Raw genomic sequence first — 20,851 nt, forward strand, 5'->3', positions numbered from 1 at the left:
AGACATTTTAAACTCAACCTAAGCAAAAATAGTTACTGGGACTTCCCTGGTGGTCCAGTGACTAACATGCTGCACTCCCAATGCAGCGGGCCCTGGTCCGATCTCTGGTCAGGGAACTAGATCCCACGTGCTGCAACTAAGAGTTTGCATGCCACAACTAAATATCCTACATGCCTCAACTAAAAGATCCCGCATGCCACAAGGAAGATCCTGCATGCTGCAACTAAGACCTGGTGCAGCCAAATAAATACTTCAAAGAAAAACAAAGTTGGTGATTTCTGTCACAAACCACACCCCAATATGCAAGTGTACCACAGGCTTCCCTATCTCAATAAAAGGCATCCCCATGCACGCAGTTGGTTCGAGCCAAAAAAAGTCCAGAAGTCATCTCTGATCCCTCTTTCTTTACCATTCCCCCACATCTAATGAATAAGCCTATCAACTTTACCACCAAGAAATTTCATAAATCTTTCATTTATCACCATTCCCATTATTACCTCAATCGAAACCACAGTCTTTTAGCTGGACTACTGCAATTAGACTTTCTGCCCTCATTCTGGCCTTAACACAGTCCATTTTATTCACAGCAAATTATCTTTTTTAAAAAGTCAGAGCATGGGTTTCCCTGGTGGCACAGTGGTTGAGAGTCCGACTGCCGATGCAGGGGACACGGGTTTGTGCCCCGGTCCGGGAAGATCCCACATGCCGCAGAACAGCTGGGCCCGTGAGCCATGGCCGTTGAGCCTGCGCGTCCGGAGCCTGTGCTCCGCAACGGGAGAGGCCACAACAGTGAGAGTCCCGCATACCGCAAAAAAAAAAAAAAGTCAGATCATGTCACTCCTTTATTTTAAAATTCTCCAGTGTTTTTTCATTGTCTTAGAATGCAGTACAGCGTCTTTACCCCTATGTGATTTGGCCGTTGCCTACCTCTCCAACCTCATCTTTTACTTTGCTCCCTCTATCTGTGCTACAACCATGTTGGCCTTCTTTTGGATCCTTGAACACAATAATCTTGTTCCTGCATTAGGACCTTTGTGCCAGCTAGTCCTTTGGCCTAAAATCTTTCCCCAGATCTTTATATGACTGGCCTCTTGTCATCCAGGTTACAGCTTTCTAATGTAACTTTCTTAGATGATCTTTCCTGATCTCTGGTCTTAAGTAGCCCCTGACCTCCATCCCCCTACCCAGTGACACATTCTCACATCACCTATTTAGTTTTATTTTTAAAACTGATTTTTCTTGTTAATTTCTGTGTTTGTCTGTCCCAAATTGAACGTTAGCATCACATGACCAAGGACTTTGTATTATGTACCACTAAAACCTAAATTCTTAAAGTTGTGCTTGGCACATAATAGATATTCTATTTTTTATTGACTGAATAAATAATAGAGACCTTGGGGCTTCCCTGGTGGCGCAGTGATTGAGAGTCCGCCTGCCGATGCAGGGGACACGGGTTCGTGCCCTGGTCCGGGAAGATCCCACATGCCGCAGAGCGGCTGGGCCCGTGAGCCATGGCCACTGAGCCTGCGCGTCCAGAGCCTGTGCTCCACAACAGGAGAGGCCACAACAGTGAGAGGCCCGTGTACCGCAAAAAAAAAAAATAATAATAATAGAGACCTAGACCTCAAGTTGAGGGCTTTGCTCCATTTGTATCATTCTCATCTGTAATATTAACATACGTTGAGGACATGAGCCCCAAAGACAGTTTTTGACAGGTTAAATTGCTATGAGGAGTAATGCCTCAGCCAACTTCACTGTTTCTAGCTGAGCTACTGACCAGTGCAGAGAAGAGAGCAGAAATGCAGAAGCAGATTGAAGAGATGGAGAAGAAGCTAAAAGAAATCCAAACTACTCAGCAAGAAAGAGCAAGTGATCAGGTCATTCTCTTTTTCAATACATACAATTAATGCTTATTGAAACAAATTTAAACTATAAAAATATAGAAAGTAAAAAGTCCTGTCAGACCCACTCAGTTTCTGATAGTTTCTTTGCTATTAGTATCAGTAAAGTTGAGCAGGAAAGTAATTTTAACAGGTGACTTCAAATGGAATTTGTGGCATATAAGTGATGCAATTTATTGACTATTGACTTCTTAGTTATACTCTAAATCACTATTCTGTTACTTCTTACTTTAGATTTTTATTCTAGTTATGTTCCATTAAAATGAGATTAGCTAAAGAAATTTAGTGTGTATTTCCGTGCCACTACTCAGTTGAGTACAACAGTACCAGTTTATACTGGGAACATAAATTATTGGGAAGAACTTTTGTGGTACAGACATTTTATATGGTTAATATATGTCTAGGGGAAGAGTATAGTAAAGTTAATTTTGGCACTAAAACTTGAGAATAGGTAGCATTTTCTATATAGGAGGGACACATTGATTTTGTTTATTTAATGCAAATAGCAAGAAGAGAAGATGTCTACAAAGGAGACAGCTGAACTGCGAATTGTTTCAGAGTCTCAGGAAATACCAGGAATGGCTCTATGCAATTCTGTTTGCCCAGTAAACTCTTGTGCCAGGTAGGACCACATTGGTGGGAGGGATGGTGCTTATAGGAGGGCATCTAGAACTGACCTTTGACTCTCTAGTGACTTGAAGTCTCCTTAACTTTTATAGTATTGAGACATGATTTTTCCAAGTCTTTGTCACAACATAAGCTTTGATGCTGATGAGGGAGGTCTGAGTGCTGGCTTTTTTCCATTAAAAAAAATACATGTTTCTTATAAAAACAACCAAATAATTTTTTAAATGATAATACCACCCATTTCTACTACCAAGAGATGACTAGTATTAACATTGGTATATTCTTATTTATTGTTTTGGTTTTGTTTTATAAAAATGAAAGCTTACCATTTTGTAATCTGCTTATACTGTTAATGTAACTTAACATCTGTTATCAAATATAATTCTATGACAATTTTAATGACTGAAGGTTCTATCTTAAAGAATTTGGTTTAATGGTACTAGAATATTTTCTTTATCTTAGAGTGAAGAAGATTATATTTAATAAAAAGACCTCTTGGACTTTTAAGAATTAAATAATTCTTTCTGTGGGTACTTAAGCACATGTTTTAAAACAAATTTCTTCACAGGGAAACTTCACTTGCAGAAAACATTTGGCAAGAACAGTCTCATTCTAAAAGTGAGTTTTATTTGACAATCTCATGAAGAACTTATCGGTACAAATGCATTATATAATAAGTGTAAATACTTTTCTTGATTGTGGTAAAAGGATTTGAAAGAAAGCAGAGGGAGGGACTAAGGTACTGTTTTATATTTGAATCATGGAATTCAGTTATAAGCATATGATTCAAGATATGTTAGACATTTGAAAGAATATTTTTATAAAATAACTCATTGCTTTAAAATATTTGGTTTAAATGTAATTTAAATTTATACTAACTACAAAATAATCTTCCACTTTAGTTAGTGTACTCTAGCTAAGCATATCAGTAGTACCCAGCAGCCAAGAGTGGAAAGTGGTTTTTTGGAAGAATGAGGGGCGAAAGCTTAAAACTAAAGTTATTTTATATTCAAATTTGTTGTCTTTTCAGAAACATGTTAAAAGTGGTAGAAACATGAATATCCATCTATAAGTAGTTAAAAAAATTCAGTAGAATCTGATTAAACCTCTAATTCTAACCATTAATTTATAGGAAATGCAAAGCATAGAAGAACATGTGAAACAATATAATTGGCAAAAAAATCCAGCATTATGGGGCAAACAACCCAGTTTCTAAAATAAAAAATTAATAGCAAAACCAAAAACCCTATAAAATAAAAGCAATTTAAGAGGCATTTCAACTAGTCAACAGTGTATGAATCTACTTTGCATTCCTAATACAAACTTTCTAGAAAGTTTTGGTAAAATGTGAAACCTCTGACTGGATATTTGAATACAGAAATTGTCAATTCTTATAGGTATGATCATGTTTTGAGATTATGCTTTTTAAAAAGAGGCTATCTCTTGAAGAAATATGTACTAAAATATTTACATATGCAATGATACGGTGTTTTGTATTTGCTTCAAAATAATCCAGAATTGGGTTAGGTTTGGGGGAGTAGTAGTGGGAAATAAAGATGACACAAGATCATCCATGTTTAGGTAATTGTTATTAAATGATGTCTACTTTTATATATTTGAAATTATTTATTATAAAAGATAAACAAAATTGTCTTTATGCTTTGAAACAGCAAAAATGTTAATTGACCTAGTTGTCTTGAAGAGTAGGGCATTTACTCTTAAGAGTGTAAATTTAGTTTCTCTTTCTATAGGTTCCAGTGTACCTTTCTCCATTTTTGATGAATTTCTCCTTTCAGAAAAAAAGACTATCAGGTTTGAGGGGTTTTTTGGTTTTGTTTTGTTTTGACAATTAGAAGTTTTCTGTTATTATAAATGAGGATGAAATAGGGGGTTACTGTTATCTATGTTAAGAGAAAAATTGCTAAATGAAATATGTCTTTTTCCAGTCCTTCTGCAGATCCCCCACGGGTTTTAGCCCAACGAAGACCACTTGCAGTTCTCAAAACTTCAGAAAGCATCACCTCAAATGAGGATGTATCTCCAGATGTTTGTGTAAGGAGCAATATCCCTAAGTTTATATAAATGGACTAGTGGATAGTTTCATTCAATTCTCACAAAAGTTTAGGGTTAAAATGAAAATTACTGGCTTGAAATAAGCACATGAAAAGACACTCAAAACCATCTGTTATCAGAGAATGAAAATCAAAACCACAGTGAAATGTTGTACACATGCTCTAGGATGGCTATAATCAAAAAGACAAAATAACAAATGTTGGTGAGGATGGGAAGTAACTAGAACCCTCATACTTCGCTGGTGAGAATGTAGAATGATGCATCCTCTTTGGAAAACAGTTTGGCAGTTCTTCAAAATGTTGAACAGAGTTACCATATGATCCAGCACTTCCCTCCTAGGTATATACCCAAAAGAATTTAAAACATATCTTCACACAAAAAGCTTTACATGAATGTTCACAGCAGCATTTTTCATAATAGCCAAAAACTGGAAACAACCCAGTGTTCATCAACTGATGCATGGATAAACAAAATGTTGTGTATCCATACAATGGAATATTATTAAGCCATAAGAAGGGATGAAGTACTGATATATCTTACAACATGAATGAACCTTGAAAACACTGCTAAAATGAAGCCACACACAAAAGAACACATTGTATGATTCCATTTATGTGAAATGTCCAGAATAGGCAAATCCATAAAGACAGAAAGTAGATTAGGGATTTCCAGGGGATTAGGGAGAGAGTGGGTTGGAGAGTGACTACAAATGGATATGGTGTTTCTTTTTGAGGTGATGAAGATGTTCTGGAGTTAGATAGTGGTGAAGGTTGCAAAGCCCTATGAATATACTAAAAACCACGGAAATGCACACTTTTAAAGGGTGAAGGTTTTGGTATGTTAATTATATCTCAGTTTTTTAAAGTGGGGAAAAATCACTGCCTTGAAAGCCAAGGATCTTATAAAATGTTTATGAAACATTGGCAATGAAAGAGTTATGTGAACCAACCTTTTTTTTTTTTTTGTAGTAATGTTTTATTTTAATCACTGTGGAGTAGTGACATGATAATACTTAGGATAAAAAAAGACCCTGTGTAGACATTCAAGACAAAGTAAATAAACTTTATCAGTGACATTTCATTGAAGTCTTAAACCAGCATCTGGAAACTTGTCTTGAGATTGAAGGGAACTGAGTATGTTTAATCTGAAGACTTTTAAGAGGAGACATGATCAGTAGCTACAGTGATTTAAAACACTGATTTAAAACAGTATATTCTCCACATCCTAGGGAATGACTCAAACATGTTTTTGTTTACTTATTTATTGAGGTATATTTTATATTCATAAACTGCACAAATATTAATTTTTATATATGTGAATATCTGTGCGGTCTTCACCTATGTCAAGATACAGAAAATTTCCAGCAACCCCGAGGAACCTCGGGAGCCATTTATGACTAAAGGTGCTCAGGCCCCATTCCAACTATACTGAATTGGAATTTCCAGGGATAAAACCCAAGCGTGTATTTTTATTTGTTTTAAATAGTTTCCCAGGTAATTCTAATATAAGTAATCCACTGACTGGTATGAAAAGATAATGATGTAGAAGAGTAAGTTTTACATACTGTGTTCTGGAGAATATCACCAGAGAATAGATGGATAGGCTAGATTTGGAGGTAGTGGTTCTAGGTTCAGCTGTTCAAGGATGGACTAAATTATTAAAGGGGTAAATCTCAATCTAGTTTTTTTGTCTTAAACCTTTTACTTGAATTTTGTTAATAGGTACCTACCAGGATTCTTCCCCCTACAAAAAAAAAAAAAATTAAAGTGTCTAAACTAATAAGGCCATAAGTAGAATTTGTATAAAATGTATTCTTAGACTGCAGACATCTATTTTACTCTAATCTTACAATTATTTAGTTTCACTTATTGTTTCTTCTAGATGTATCTCACCTCTACTAAATAATGTTGAGTCAGAAATTCAGAGTATATATCATATTGGTAATAATCTAGAAAATTAATATCTAGTATCTATAAGGGTTAAATGAAATAGGCACTTTTGTGTACTTCAGGTAAATGTATAAAGTGGTACAGTCCCTCTGAGGGCGGTATGTATAAAGACACTTAGTGTTCAATTACCTTTTTGACCTGATAGTTCTACTTTTATGAATTATTCCTAAGAAAGTTAACATATTCTTAAAGATTTAAATCTACAAGAATATTTAAAATAGTTTTATGACAATGAAAAACAGGGGATAACCTAAAACATTTGGTCAACTTCAGATAAACCCACAATGTTACCATCATGTTTCTAAAGCATTTTTAATAGCACAGAAAATATACTTAAAAATATAATGAGAAGGAATAATATAGACTAGCATAGATGCTATAATTTCACTTGTTTTAAAACCTCTTTTTTAAATGCATAGAATATGCTTGTGCATGTATCCTACCAGATGCATATGGTCATAGCAGTTGCCTCTGGGGAGTAGTAACTGGAGTGGAGACGTCAAGGGGAATCAAGTGTGGAAAGGAGACTTTTTCACTATATATCCTTTTAAACTAGTTGACTTTTTAAAACTATATACCTGTATTACTTTTAAAGACAAAGGCGTATTTTTTTTTATGGCGACAAAGGCGTATTTTAAATGTTTTCCATTATTTTATACTTTTTTTCCCATATTTTCTACCATGGTCATGAATTACCTTTAAGAAATAAAATAGAAATTAAACATTTGTCAAAGAAAAAGACTTAAAAGCTAGGAGGATAGCAGATTATTGGAACATATTCTAGGCCAAAGCCAGAAGAAAAATAGCATTAGTCCTCTAGTTCCCAGGTGAAATTGGTTGGGAAAAAAACATTGTCCAGTATTTTTCCTTTGTATGGAGAATCCTCACAGTGTATTTTTTGATGAAATATAATTTGCTGTTTTCATAATACAAAACCTTTTTCCTCAAATGTAATGATGTGCTTTTTAAATTTGTCTTTCTCTAGAGATTCTGATATGCTTTTGCACCCTGTGTTAAAAATCACTTATCTAATATGTATCTCTTTCACTAAAAAAGATAGGCCATTCATATGCTCACTGAAATGTTTGAGCTAAGTTTTTTGTGGTTTTTCAGGATGAATTTACAGGAATTGAGCCCTTGACTGAGGATGCTATTATCACAGGTTTCAGGAATGTAACTATTTGTCCTAACCCAGAAGACACTTGTGACTTCGCTAGAGCAGCTCATTTTGCATCCACTCCTTTTCATGAGATAATATCCTTGAAGGATCTCCCTTCTGATCCTGAGAGACTGTTGCAGGAAGAGGACCTAGATGTGAAGACTTCTGAGGACCAGCAAACTGCTTGTGGCACTATCTACAATCCAACTCTCAGCATCAAGAAGCTGAGGTGACTGGTGATTATAGGTTGTACAAATCAGGTTGTTTGAGGGCTTTCTTATTCTGTGTGTGCTTGTCAGTTATAGCAATCAATTATGAAGCTTTTACTACCTGCTGGGTACTGTGCTAAGTGCTTTACCTGACAGCTGGGCTCCTCCAGATAAAGTGTTAATGGGATTTAGTAACTGATTTGATTCTAAGGGTTAAAAGTAAATTTTGCCAGTTATGGTATCTTTGAGAAAACTCAGCAAAGTACCTGATTGGTAGAGACGAGGCATTTATTTTTCCTTTAATATTGAGGTTAAAATAATGGTAGAGTAGGTTGATGCTAATTTTAAATAGGCAATTAGAGACATGTTTTTGGGTTTTTTTAACATCTTTATTGGAGTATAATTGCTTTACAGTGTTGTGTTAGTTTCCGCTGTACAACAGAGTGACTCAGCTACATGCACACGTATATCCCCATATCCCCTCCCTCCTGTGTCTCCCTCCCACCCTCCCCATCCCACTGCTCCAGGTGGTCGCAAAGCACTGAGCTGATCTCCCTGTGCCATGAAGCTGCTTCCCACTAGCTATCTATTTTACATTTGGTAGTGTATACATGTCAGTGCTACTCTCCCACCTCGTCCCAGCCCACCCTTCCCCCTCTCCATGTCCCCAAGTCCACTCTCCACATCTGTGACTTTGTTCGTGTCCTGCCCATAGGTTCATCAGAACCATTATTTTTTTTAGATTCCGTATATATATATGTTAGCGTACACTATCTATTTTTCTCTTTCTGACTTGTATCACTTTGTATGACAGACTCTAGGTCCATCCACCTCACTACAAATAACTCAATTTCATTTCTTTTTACGGCTGTGTAATATTCCATTGTATATATGTACCACATCTTCTTTATCCATTCGTCTGTCAGTGGACACTTAGGTTGCTTCCATGTCCTGGCTATTGTAAATAGTGCTACATTGAACATTGTGATACATGACTCTTTTTGAATTATGGTTTTCTCAGGGTATATGCCCAGTAGTGGGATTGCTGGGTCATATAGGAGTTCTAGTTTTAGCTTTTAAGGAAGCTCCATACTGTTCTCCATAGTGGCTGTATCAATTTACATTGCCACCAACAGTGCAAGAGGGTTCCCTTTTCTCCACACCCTCTCCAGCATTTATTGTTTGTAGATATTTTGATGATAGCCATTCTGACCAGTGTGAGGTGATACCTCACTGTAGTTTTGATTTGCATTTCTCTAATGATTAATGATGTTGAGCATTCTTTCATGTGTTTTTTGGCAATCTGTATATCTTCTTTGGAGAAATGTCTATTTAGGTCTTCTGCCCATCTTTGGATTGGGTTGTTTGTGTTTTTGATATTGAGCTACATGAGCTGCTTGTATACTTTGGAGATTAATCTTTTGTCAGGTGTTTCATTTACAATTATTTTCTCCCATTCTGAGGGTTGTCTTTTCGTCTTGTTTATGGTTTCCTTTGCTGTACGAAAGCTTTTAAGTTTCTTTAGGTCCCATTTGTTTATTTTTGTTTTTATTTCCATTTCTCTAGGACGTGGGTCAAAAAGGATCTTGCTGTGATTTATGTCATAGAGTGTTCTGCCTATGTTTTCCTCTATGAGTTTTATAGTATCTGGCCTTACATTTAGGTCTTTAATCCATTTTGAGTTTATTTTTCTGTATGGTGTTAGGAAGTGTTCTAATTTCATTCTTTTACATGTAGCTGTCCAGTTTTCCCAGCACCACTTATTAAAGAGGCTGTCTTTTCTCCATTGTACATTCCTGCCTCCTATGTTCTTAGATTGGAAAAATCAACTTTGTGAAAATGACTATACTACCCAAAGCAAAGATAAGGTGACCGTATGTGTGTGGGTTTATCTCTGGGCTTTCTGTCCTGTTCCATTGATCTATATTTCTGTTTTTGTGCCAGTACCATACTGTCTTGATTACTGTAGCTTTGTAGTATAGTCTGAAGTCAGGGAGCCTGATTCCTCCAGCTCCATTTTTCTTTGCAAGATTGTTTTGGCTATTTGAGGTCTTTTGTGTTTCTGTACAAATTGTGAAATTTTTTGTTCTAGTTCTGTGAAAAATGCCAGTGGTAGTTTGATAGGGATTACATTGAATCTGTAGATTGCTTTGGGTAGTATAGTCATTTTCACAAAGTTGATTCTTCCAATCTAAGAACATACTATATCTCTCCATCTGTTTGTATCATCTTTAATTTCTTTCATCAGTGTCTTATAGTTTTCTGCATACAGGTCTTTTGTCTCCTTAGGTAGGTTTATTCCTAGGTATTTCATTCTTTTTGTTGCAGTAGTAAATAGGAGTGTTTCCTTAATTTCTCTTTCAGATTTTTCATCATTAATGTATAGGAATGCCAGAGATTTCTGTGCATTAATTTTGTATCCTGCTACTCTACCAAATTCATTGATTAGCTCTAGTCGTTTTCTGGTAGCATCTTTAGAATTCTCTATGTATAGTATCATGTCATCTGCAAACAGTGACAGTTTTACTTCTTCTTTTCCCATTTGGATTCCTGTTGTTTCTTGGTCTTCTCTGATTGCTGTGGCTAAAACTTCCAAAACTATGTTGAATAATAGTGGTGACAGTGGGCAGTCTTGTCTTGTTTCTGATCTTAGTGGAAATGGTTTCAGTTTTTCACCATTGAGGACGATGTTGGCTGTGGGTTTGTCCTATATGGCCTTTTGTGTAGAGGTAGGTTCCCTCTGTGCCTACTTTCTTGAGAGTTTTTATCATAAGTGGGTGATGAATTTTGTCAAAAGGTTTTTCTGCATCTGTTGAGATTATCATATGGTTTTTCTCCTTCAATTTGTTAATATGGTGTATCACATTGATTGATTTGCATATATTGAAGAATCCTTGCATTCCTGGGATAAACCCCACTTGATGATGGTGTATGATCCTTCTAATGTGCTGTTGGATTCTGTTTGCTAGTATTTTGTTGAGGGTTTTGCATTTATGTTCATCAGAGATATTGGCCTGTAATTTTCAATTTTTGTGACATCTTTGTCTGATTTTGGTATCAGGGTGCTGGTGGCCTCATAGAATGAGTTTGGGAGTGTTCCTCCCTCTGCTATATTTTGGAAGAGTTTGAGAAGGATAGGTGTTGGCTCTTCTCTAAATGTTTGATAGAATTCACCTGTGAAGCCATCTGGTCCTGGGCTTTTGTTTGTTGGAAGATTTTAAATCACAGTTTCAATTTCAGTGCTTGTAATTGATCTGTTTATATATCCTGTTTCTTCCTGGTTCAGTCTCAGGAGGTTGTGCTTTTCTAAGAATTTGTCCATTTCTTCCAGGTTGTCCATTTTATTGGCATATAGTTGCTTGTAGTAATCTCTCATGATCCTTTGTATTTCTGCAGTGTCAGTTGTTACTTCTTTTTCATTTCTAATTCTATTGATTTGAGTCTTCTCCCTTTTTTTCTTGATGAGTCTGGCTAATGGTTTATCAATTTTGTTTATCTTCTTAAAGAACCAGCTTTTAGTTTTATTAATCTTTCCTATTGTTTCTTTCATTTCTTTTTCATTTATTTCTGATCTGGTCTTTATGATTTCTTTCCTTCGGCTAACTTTGGGGTTTTTTGGTTCTTCTTTCTCTCGTTGCTTTAAGTGTAAGTTTAGGTTGTTTATTTGAGATTTTTCTTGTTTCTTGAGGTAGGATTGTATTGCTGTGAATTTCCCTCTTAGAACTGCTTTTGCTGCATCCCATAAGTTTTGGGTTGTCATGTTTTCATTGTCATTTGTTTCTAGGTATTTTTTGATTTCCTGTTTGATTTCTTCAGTGATCTCTTGGTTATTTAGTAGCATATTGTTTAGCCTCCATGTGTTTGTATTTTTTACAGTTCTTCTCCTGTAATTGATATCTAGTCTCATAGCATTGTGGTCGGAAAAGATACTTGATAATGATTTCAGTTTTCTTAAATTTACCAAGGCTTGATTTGTGACCCAAGATATAGTCTATCCTGGAGAATGTTCCATGAGCACTTGAGAAGAAAGTGTATTCTGTTGTTTTTGGATGGCATGTCCTATAAATGTCAATTAAGTCCATCTTTTTTAATGTGTCATTTAAAGCTTGTGTTTCCTTATTTATTTTCATTTTGGATGATCTGTCCATGGGTGAAAGTGGGGTGTTAATGTCCCCTACTATTATTGTGTTACTGTCGATTTCCCCTTTTGTGGCTCTTAGCATTTGCCTTCTGTATTGAGGTGCTCCTATGTTGGGTGCATAAATATTTACAATTGTTATAGCTTCTTCTTAGATTGATCCCTTGATCATTATGTAGTGTCCTTCTTTGCCTCTTGTAATAGTCTTTATTTTAAAGTCTGTTTTGTCTGATATGAGAATTGCTGCTCCAGCTTTGTTTTGATTTCCATTTGCATGGAATATCTTTTTCCATCCCCTCACCTTCAGTCTGTATGAGTCCCTAGGTCTGAAGTAGGTCTCTTGTAGGCAGCATATGTATGGATCTTGTTTTTGTATCCATTCAGCCAGTCTGTGTCTTTTGGTTGGAGCATTTAACCCATTTACATTTAAGGTAATTATCGATATGTATGTTCCTATGACCATTTTCTTAATTGTTGGGTTTGTTATTGTAGGTCTTTTCCTTCTCTTGCATTTCCTGCCTAGAGAAGTTCCTTTAGCATTTGTTGTAAAGCTGGTTTGGTGGTGCTGAATTCTCTTAACTTTTGCTTGTTTGTAAATGTTTTAACTTCTCTGTCAAATCTGAATGAGGTCCTTGTTGGGTAGAGTAATCTTGGTTGTAGGTTTTTCCCTTTTATCACTTTAAATATATCCTGCCACTCGCTTCTGGCTTGCAGAGTTTCTGCTGAAAAATCAGCTGTTAACCTATGGGGATTCCTTTATATGTTATTTGTTGCTTTTCCCTTGCTGCTTTCAGTATTTTTTCTTTTTATTTAATTTTTGATAGTTTGATTAATATATGTCTCGGCGTGTTTCTCTTTGGGTTTATCCTGTATGGTACTCTCTGTGCTTCCTGGACTTGATTGACTATTTCCTTTCTCATGATAGGGAAGTTTTCAACTATAATCTCTTCAAATATTTTCTCAGACCCTATCTTTTCCTCTTCTTTTTCTGGGACCCCTATAATTCGAATGTTGGTGTGTTTAATGTTGTCCCAGAGTCTCTGAGAGTGTCCTCAATTCTTTTCATTCTTTTTTCTTTTTTCTTTTTTTTTTTTGCTACGCAGGCCTCTCACTGGTGTGGCCTCTCCCGTTGCGGAGCACAGGCTCCAGACGCACAGGCTCAGCAGCCATGGCTCACGGGCCCAGCCGCTCTGCGGCATGTGGGATCTTCCCGGACCGGGGCACGAACCCGCATCCCCTGCATCAGCAGGCGGACTCTCAACCACTGCGCCACCAGGGAAGCCCCATTCTTTTTTCTTTATTCTGCTCCCTGGCAGTTATTTCCACCATTTTATCTTCCAGCTCACTTATCCATTCTTCTGTCTCAGTTATTCTGTTATTGATTCCTTCTAGAGTATTTTTAATTTCAGTAATTGTGTTGTTCATCACTGTTTGTTTGCTCTTTAGTTCTTCTAGATCCTTGTTAAATGTTTCTTGTATTTTCTCCATTCTGTTTCTGAGGTTTTGGATCATCTTTACTATCATTACTCTGAATTCTTTTTCCGGTAGGTTGCCTATTTCATCTTCATTAATTTGGTCTTTAGGTTTTTACCTTGCTCCTTTGTCTGTAACAAGTTTTTTTGTCCTTTCTTTTTCTTTTTCTTTTTTGATGGGTGGTGTTGTATTCCTGTTTTATTGGTCGTTTGGCCTGAGGCGTCCAGCACTGGAGTTTGCAGGCAGTTGGATATATCCAGGTGTTGGTGCTGAGATGAGGACCTCCAGGAGGCCTCACTCCGATTGATACTCCCTGGGGTCTGAGGTTCTCTGTTAGTCCAGTGGTTTGGACTCAGAGCTCCCATCACAGGAGCTCAGGCCCAACCTCCAGCCTGGGAACCAAGATCCCGTAAGCTTTGTGGCATGGTAAAAAAAAAAAAGGAAGAAAGAAAGAAAAAAAGGAGCAGTACAGTATCAAAGAATAAAAAACAAAATAAAATTAGAAAGATAAAAAATATATTAGGAAAAATAAACTATAATTGAAGCAACTGCAACAAGGTAAAATAAAACCGCAGCAGAAAAAAGGAAAAACAAGGGGGGTGGGGTGGGGAAGAAGCCAAAAGTGAAAGAAGTTCTTTCACTAACAAAGTATAAAGAATAAAATAAAATTAGAATAATAAGAGGTTTATTAAGAAAAATTATAAAAGAATCAACAGCAGTGAGTCAACAAGGTAAAACAGAACCCAATCTAAAAGAGAAGAAAAGAAAAAAAACCTGGACTCTGGGGGAGGAGTTTAGGCGGGGGTGGGGTTTAGGGTGGGGCGGGACCTAGGGCGTGGGGGTGACGTTTGAGCATGGGGTGGGGCCTAGGCGGGATGACATTCAAGCATGGGGCGGGGCCTCTGCTTAGGACCTGCACAGAAGCGGGTAGGCAGCACGTGGAAAGAAGGACCTGTAGAGTGTGGCGTTCGGGTTTGGAGGTAGGGCCCTGAGTGAGGGTGTAGGGGCAGGGCTTGGGCTCTCCAGGGCAGGAGGGAGGCACTGAGGGCAGAGGATTAGGCCCTGGACCCCAACAGACTTCCCGGTGCCTAAGTGGACAGGGAAGGCACTGGCCGTGTTACCTTCCGTTTCTTCATGCCCCTCCCCCATGGTCTCTGCCAGGGTCTTCCCCACCCGCCCCCCACTGGGGCACTGGACCCCTAACCATGGGTGGGTCCTGCTGGGTGTAGGAACTCCTCCTCCCCCAGACACCCCTCAGGGGTGTTGGTCCCTGAAGTCCAACCTTTACTTTTGCTCCCTCTTCCCTCCCTCCCACTCCCTCAGGACCCGCGCGTCTGGAGAGGGCCTCAGTGGGGAGAGGATCAGGCCCAGCATCTCAGCAGGTTCCTGGGGGTCCAAGTGGGCAGTGGAAACCTGGCCATGCTCCCTTTTGATCCTCTGCCCTCCTAATGGTTCCCCAGTTTCCCCCTTTCGGGGTGGGATCCCTTACCCTCCCCCAGCAGCCTCTCAGGGGCGCCAGTCTGGTCCCCCTCCACTTCTCTTCCCCCTTCACTCCCCCCACGCCCCACGTCCTACCCGGTGGCTGGGGGTTCCTCCCGTCCCCTGAGATGTCTGTGGTCCCCCACCAGTGCCTGGTAGGTGCCCTAGTTGTGAGGAGACACGAATTTCTCGTCCTCCTGGTAGCCATCTTGACTCCACTGGAGACATGTTTTATAAAATATCTTTTGGTAGAGAGATGGAAATGAATAAAGAAGAGGGGGGGAATGGCATAGAGAGCCAGGGACTAAGCCTTGTGATCTCTCCATATTTAAAAGCCACCTGATTTAAACAAACATTCCAGTTTTAGAAATAGTTTTTATTTATTTATTTTGGGCTGCATTGGGTCTTCATTGCTGTGTGCGGGCTTTCTCTAGTTGTGGCGAGTGGGGGTACTCTTCATTGTGGTGCGTGGCTTCTTATTGCAGTGGCTTCTCTTGTTGCGGAGCATGGGCTCCAGGACGGGCTTCAGTAGTTGTGGCACGTGGACTCATTAGTTGTGGCTTGCGGGCTCTAGAGCGCAGGCTCAGTAGTTGTGGCTCACGGACTTAGTTGCTCCGCGGCATGTGGGATCTTCCCGGACCAGGGTTCAAACCCGTGTCGCCTGCATTGGCAGGCGGATTCTTAACCACTGTGCCACCAGGGAAGCCCAGGAATATTCTTTAATTTGCCATTTTGTGCTTTTAAAACTGTATTTTCAAACTTTTTTCACATTTTCTAGCATGTATTCACCTTGAATAATTTCGCTTTTTCTTTCTTGACCTTTGCTTATTGAAGAGTTAAAAAGTCCAAAGAATGGATAAAGAGGAAGTTAGTGTCTTAGTTTTTCTCAGTCAGTTTAGAATAGACGTAGAAGAAGGCATTTCCTATAGATTAGGTTAATAAAACATAAATTTAATGCTTGGCATTGCTTTTCAACCAGAGTAGGTAAAGTTACCTAGATTCTGATTATGAATCTTTTTTTTTTTTCAGGAAAATAATGGACTTTAAAATTGAGACTATTGAATAGCAAATAAAAGTATAATAAAGATAAGTTGATATAAATTACCCGCTTGAGCATTGACTCATCTGTGGTTCTTTCAGCCCAATTATTGAAGACAGCGGTGAAGCCACACACTCCTCTGGGTTCTCTGGATCTTCTGCCTCAGTTACAAGCACCTCCTCCATCAAATGTCTTCAAATTCCTGAGAAACTGGAGCTCACTAGTGAGACTGCAGGTAGGTTCATATATACCATTTGTAAACAAATATCTATATCCACGTCCAGTGAACACTTATTTATCAGAGCAAACTGAGGTATAAGTATTTCTTCTCTAGAAAAGTTGCCATAAATTGTGAAATCTCTAGAATAAGTGAGTACTAACTGAATTCGGTATTATAAAGACCTGAGATAGATGAGTCTTGTTAGGTTAGCAGTATTGATCATGCGATCATGGTTTTTTTTCTCCCTCCTCTGTTATAATACCCATTTTAAGTTTTGGGATAATTTTTTTGAACATTTTTTTTCCTGCAGACAGCCCTACTCAGTCACCCTGGTGTTCACAGTATCGCAGACAACTACTAAAATCCCTACCGGAGCTGAGTACCTCTACAGAGTTTTTTGTAAAAGATAAACCAATGCCTAATTTGGAAATAGAGAAGGAAATTGAATTAGGTAAGTATCGTTGAATGCATGTCCTTTTGTGTATGACAATATACAAATAAGTGATTATTTGTACTTGAATTTGATGCTTAAGTACAATCAATATTTCTAGAATGTAAGAAACAACATTATAGGAGTTGACACATTGATAAGTTCATGTCCCAGTAACAATAGGAATTCTGTCTTCCCCTCTTTCAATTTTTTTATCCCCTCTTTCAGTTTTTAACAAATGATTTTGAAAACTATTCTAGATGCTACTAACTGGCAAATATAAAGTGAGTGCCTTTAGCCCTTAAGCCAGGAAGTAAAGGCTAGGGGGCTATACATATTCACAGTGATTTTGAAATGGAATCAAACCTTCTCAACAGATAATGAGGATTATTGCATTAAACAACAATACCTGATATGTGAAGACTACAAATTATTCTGGGTGACGCCAAGAAACTCTGCAGAGTTAACCATAATAAAGGTGGGACTGATTCTCTGTCATTTCAATTTCTTTGTAAATAATGTTGGTTGAAGCAGTAACTGTGACCCCATGGTTCCATAAGATCCTTTTCATAGTCTATAAGCTTCCTTATAGGAAAGTCGGTGATGCATAAAGAAATCACTCACCATTATATGCCAAGATGAGATATCAAAAATGAGAGGGTGTGGCTTCCCTGGTGGCGCATTGGTTGAGAGTCCGCCTGCCGATGAACGTGGGTTCGTGCCCCAGTCCAGGAGGATCCCACATGCCGCGGAGCAGCTGGGCCCGTGAGCCATGGCCGCTGGGGCTGCGCGTCCAGAGCCTGTGCTCCGGCAACAGGAGAGGCCACAGCAGTGAGAGGCCCGCGTACCGCAAAAAAAAAAAAAAAAATGAGAGGGTATTGTGTAAATCTCTCAATGTGTCCAAACATGTCAGGTGTTACATCAATTTTATCTTTTTGAGGACATCTGAAATTTTCTGGCTCGCTCCAATCTGGACAAGTTACATTCTAGACTTGACACGTATACACACACACACACACTATATTACCTTGAAATTTCCATTCACCATCATCCCAGGGATTCACATGACCTCTTTTTTATATTGAATGCCTAGTTACGTTGGATCCCGTTTTCTTTTCCTTTCTTGGTTTAAGTCCTCATATTTTAGTAGATTCCTGAGAAAGGATGCATAGGATGTAAATTTTTTGAAACCTTGCATGTCAAAATATTTCTTATTCCACATCTTTATTTGATTGGTAGGTTGGCTGGATATTAGAATTCTAGGTTCAAAACTTTTTTTCTTTAGAATTTTGAAGATAAGCTCCATTAGCTTTTGGCTTCTAACCTTGCTTTTAAAATCTTTTGCCATTCTCTGTGTGATTTTTTTTTTTCCCCCTCTCTCTGGATCCTTGTAGGATCTTATGTTTGTCCCCAGCATTCTGAAATTTCACAATTACATGCTTTGGTAAAAGTGTATTTTCACCCATATGCTAGGCACTTGATGGCCATTTCAATCTGGAGACTCCTTCAGTTCTGAGAAATTATCTTCAAAGAAAAAATTATTTCTTCCCCCCAGTCTTTTCTGTTCACTTATTCTAGAATTCCTTTTATTAGGATTTGGGGTCTCCTGGACAGATTCTTTAAAAACCTTATCTTTTTTTCTCCTATTTTCTCTTTGTCTTTTTGCTTTACTTTCTGAATGTTTTGTCAACTTTATTTTCAGTCTTTTTACTGGGTTTTTCATTTCTTTTATCATGTTCTTTCTTTGTAGCATTCTGTCCTTCATTTCAAAGATGAAATATTCCTTATCTCTCTGAGTATATTAATGATACTTTAATTTTTTTTTTCTCCCTGCATCATCTGTTTCCTTTTGTCTGTTTTGATCTCTGTCTTTCATATTAGAGGCTTTCTTCAAGTCTTTGGCTGTCTCTTCATATTTAAGTTGAAAGCCAGTTGAAAGCTCTGTTATATGGTGGGACCTTGACAGCTGTAGGCTTCACTGTACAGTGATCTCACTTGGCCATTTTGTTGGAAAATCCTCAATCTTTGGGTCTTTTGAGTTTATCAGATTCCTCAGAGAAAACTTCTGGTTTCCTGCCTAGAGCATGTAATCCTGGCTGCTAGCCTCCTGAAAGCTGCATGGGGAAGTTAGTCTGGAGAGTAGAGGGGCAGGAAGATGCATCTTAACATTTGACATATAATAAACTTCTTCCTCTTCTCCATATGGTATTCCCACCCTCAACAATGCACAGTGTCCTCTAGTCCAGAGCCCTTCTGTTTTATATTCTCTAGGAATAAACTTCTGGTCTTCAAGAATGAGAGAGAGGCAGGGCTAGGCTGGGCTACAGGAGCAGGAGGGGAGTCTGGGGACTGATGTTCTCTTTACAGAGTTCAACCACCCCTGTTTTAGCTCCACCTTCACCCTTACTTCTATAGGTGATTAGTACCACCAGTTTTATATTCTAGGGAGATGGTCTTGTAGTATAAATATGGTTGCTTTCAGCTTTCTCCACTGCTAGAATCAGCTTTCTTGGATCTGTTAAGTGGATTGTTACCTCTTATTATTCTCTTTCCAGCTTTCAGAATTTCCTGCTGCTCCGTCCTTTATTATAGATTTCTACCTTTTAAAATATCCCGTTACTATTATTTCTGTTGGGATATAGGAAGGGCTGGAGGAAATGTTTTCATTCTGCCAACTATAACAATAGATTCTAATGACTCTTATTTTTAAAATATATTTTCTTACAGGTATCTTCTCAACCTGTCCCATGGGACTTTTATATCAACTTCAAGTTAAAGGAACGTTTAAATGAGGAGTGTGATAATTTGTGTATCTGTTATCAATACCAAGATGGCTGTATTGTTTGGCACCAATATATAAACTGCTTCACCCTTCAGGTTTGCAATAATATGAAAACATATCATTTAAAGTCCTCAAGTAGAGAGATTTGTGCTCCATTTAGCAAAGGAATTTAGTACAGAATTCCTGTTAATCTTCTAGAAATAGACCAATTAAATTATGAGTTAAAAGCATTGTTTTCTTTTTCCAAGTTATTTTGACCAAGAACCTCCTTTAACTTTTTATTATGTCAATTTTCAAACATATAAAAGTAGACAGAATTGTGTAATGACCTGGTCATCTAACTGTGACCATCACCAGTTCATGTCCACTTTTGTTTTAAATTCCTGGTCTGGTAATTCCAACATCCCTGCCATGTCTGGTTTTGATGCTTGTTCAAATTGCGTTTTTTGCTTTTTGGTATGCCTTGTAATTTTTTCTTGATAGCCAGGCATGATGTACTGGGTAAAAGGAACTACTATAAATAGGCCTTTAGTAATATGATGATAAGGTGTGAGGGGAGGGAAGGTGTTGTACAGTGCTATGATTCATCATCTTTTGCAGCGAGCCTATGCCTTTGGACTGTGAGCTTCACAAGTTTCTCAGTTTCCTACCCCCATACCCCCCACCACCCGAATTAGGTAGGACAAGATGGCTGGAGTGGGCTGGAATTGTGTATTTCCCTTCCCCAGGTAGGCTCTGAAAATGCCCCAGCAGGTTAGGCTCTGGTTAACTAGTTTCCCCTGAAGGCAGGCCTTGTTAAAAAGAACAGAGTGCTGTGGCCTATTTCAAATGGTTCTTTTTTCCTCTCTCGCTGCTGGAAGCACTAGGGGAATTTTTCTGTGATATTTACTGTGAGAACCTGGTCTGGCTCCTAGAGGTAAAGTTCACAAAAATGTGGGGCCCCCCTATGCTTACAGATCCTAAAGGAGTTGTTGATTTTTCAGTTGGCTCAGCTTTTTACATGCTAGGACAGTGGTAACTTCCAAGCTCCTTATGTGAGGAATGGAAACCAGAGGTCTATTTTTGCCACTCTTGTTCTATGTATACTTTCCCCCTGGATCATTTTTGGAACCCAAACACAATATATCTTTTTTGGCCACACCACACGGCTTGTGGGATCTCAGTACCCCAACCAGGGACTGAACCCAGGCCCTTGGCAGTGAAAGGCCAGAATCCTAACCACTAGGCCACCAGGGAACTCCCCACAATATATCATTTTATTCTTTGGAATGTTCTTAAGAAAGTTTTACTGCCTTTTTTTAGTTTAGTGTTTCCGAGGTTTTTATTTCTCATCTCTTTATAAATTGAAGTATAGTTGATAGACAATGTTATA

The 20,851-nt window shown here is 38.2% G+C and overlaps 1 protein-coding gene across 1 annotated transcript in view; it reads left to right on the forward strand.

Annotated features, from left to right (window-relative positions):
- Nucleotides 1–20,851, forward strand: part of BUB1B (BUB1 mitotic checkpoint serine/threonine kinase B) — a 58,126-nt gene that overhangs the window by 30,626 nt on the left and 6,649 nt on the right. The window contains exons 10-19 of the mRNA XM_065871419.1: nucleotides 1,765–1,877; nucleotides 2,408–2,523; nucleotides 3,097–3,146; nucleotides 4,280–4,340; nucleotides 4,475–4,580; nucleotides 7,664–7,938; nucleotides 16,149–16,282; nucleotides 16,578–16,718; nucleotides 17,075–17,175; nucleotides 19,425–19,574. Of these exons, the coding sequence (XP_065727491.1) occupies nucleotides 1,765–1,877; nucleotides 2,408–2,523; nucleotides 3,097–3,146; nucleotides 4,280–4,340; nucleotides 4,475–4,580; nucleotides 7,664–7,938; nucleotides 16,149–16,282; nucleotides 16,578–16,718; nucleotides 17,075–17,175; nucleotides 19,425–19,574 (1,247 nt within the window). The remainder of the gene's footprint in view (nucleotides 1–1,764; nucleotides 1,878–2,407; nucleotides 2,524–3,096; nucleotides 3,147–4,279; nucleotides 4,341–4,474; nucleotides 4,581–7,663; nucleotides 7,939–16,148; nucleotides 16,283–16,577; nucleotides 16,719–17,074; nucleotides 17,176–19,424; nucleotides 19,575–20,851) is intronic.

This window comes from Phocoena phocoena, chromosome 2, assembly GCF_963924675.1.
Source record: "Phocoena phocoena chromosome 2, mPhoPho1.1, whole genome shotgun sequence".
Classification (NCBI taxonomy): domain Eukaryota; kingdom Metazoa; phylum Chordata; class Mammalia; order Artiodactyla; family Phocoenidae; genus Phocoena; species Phocoena phocoena.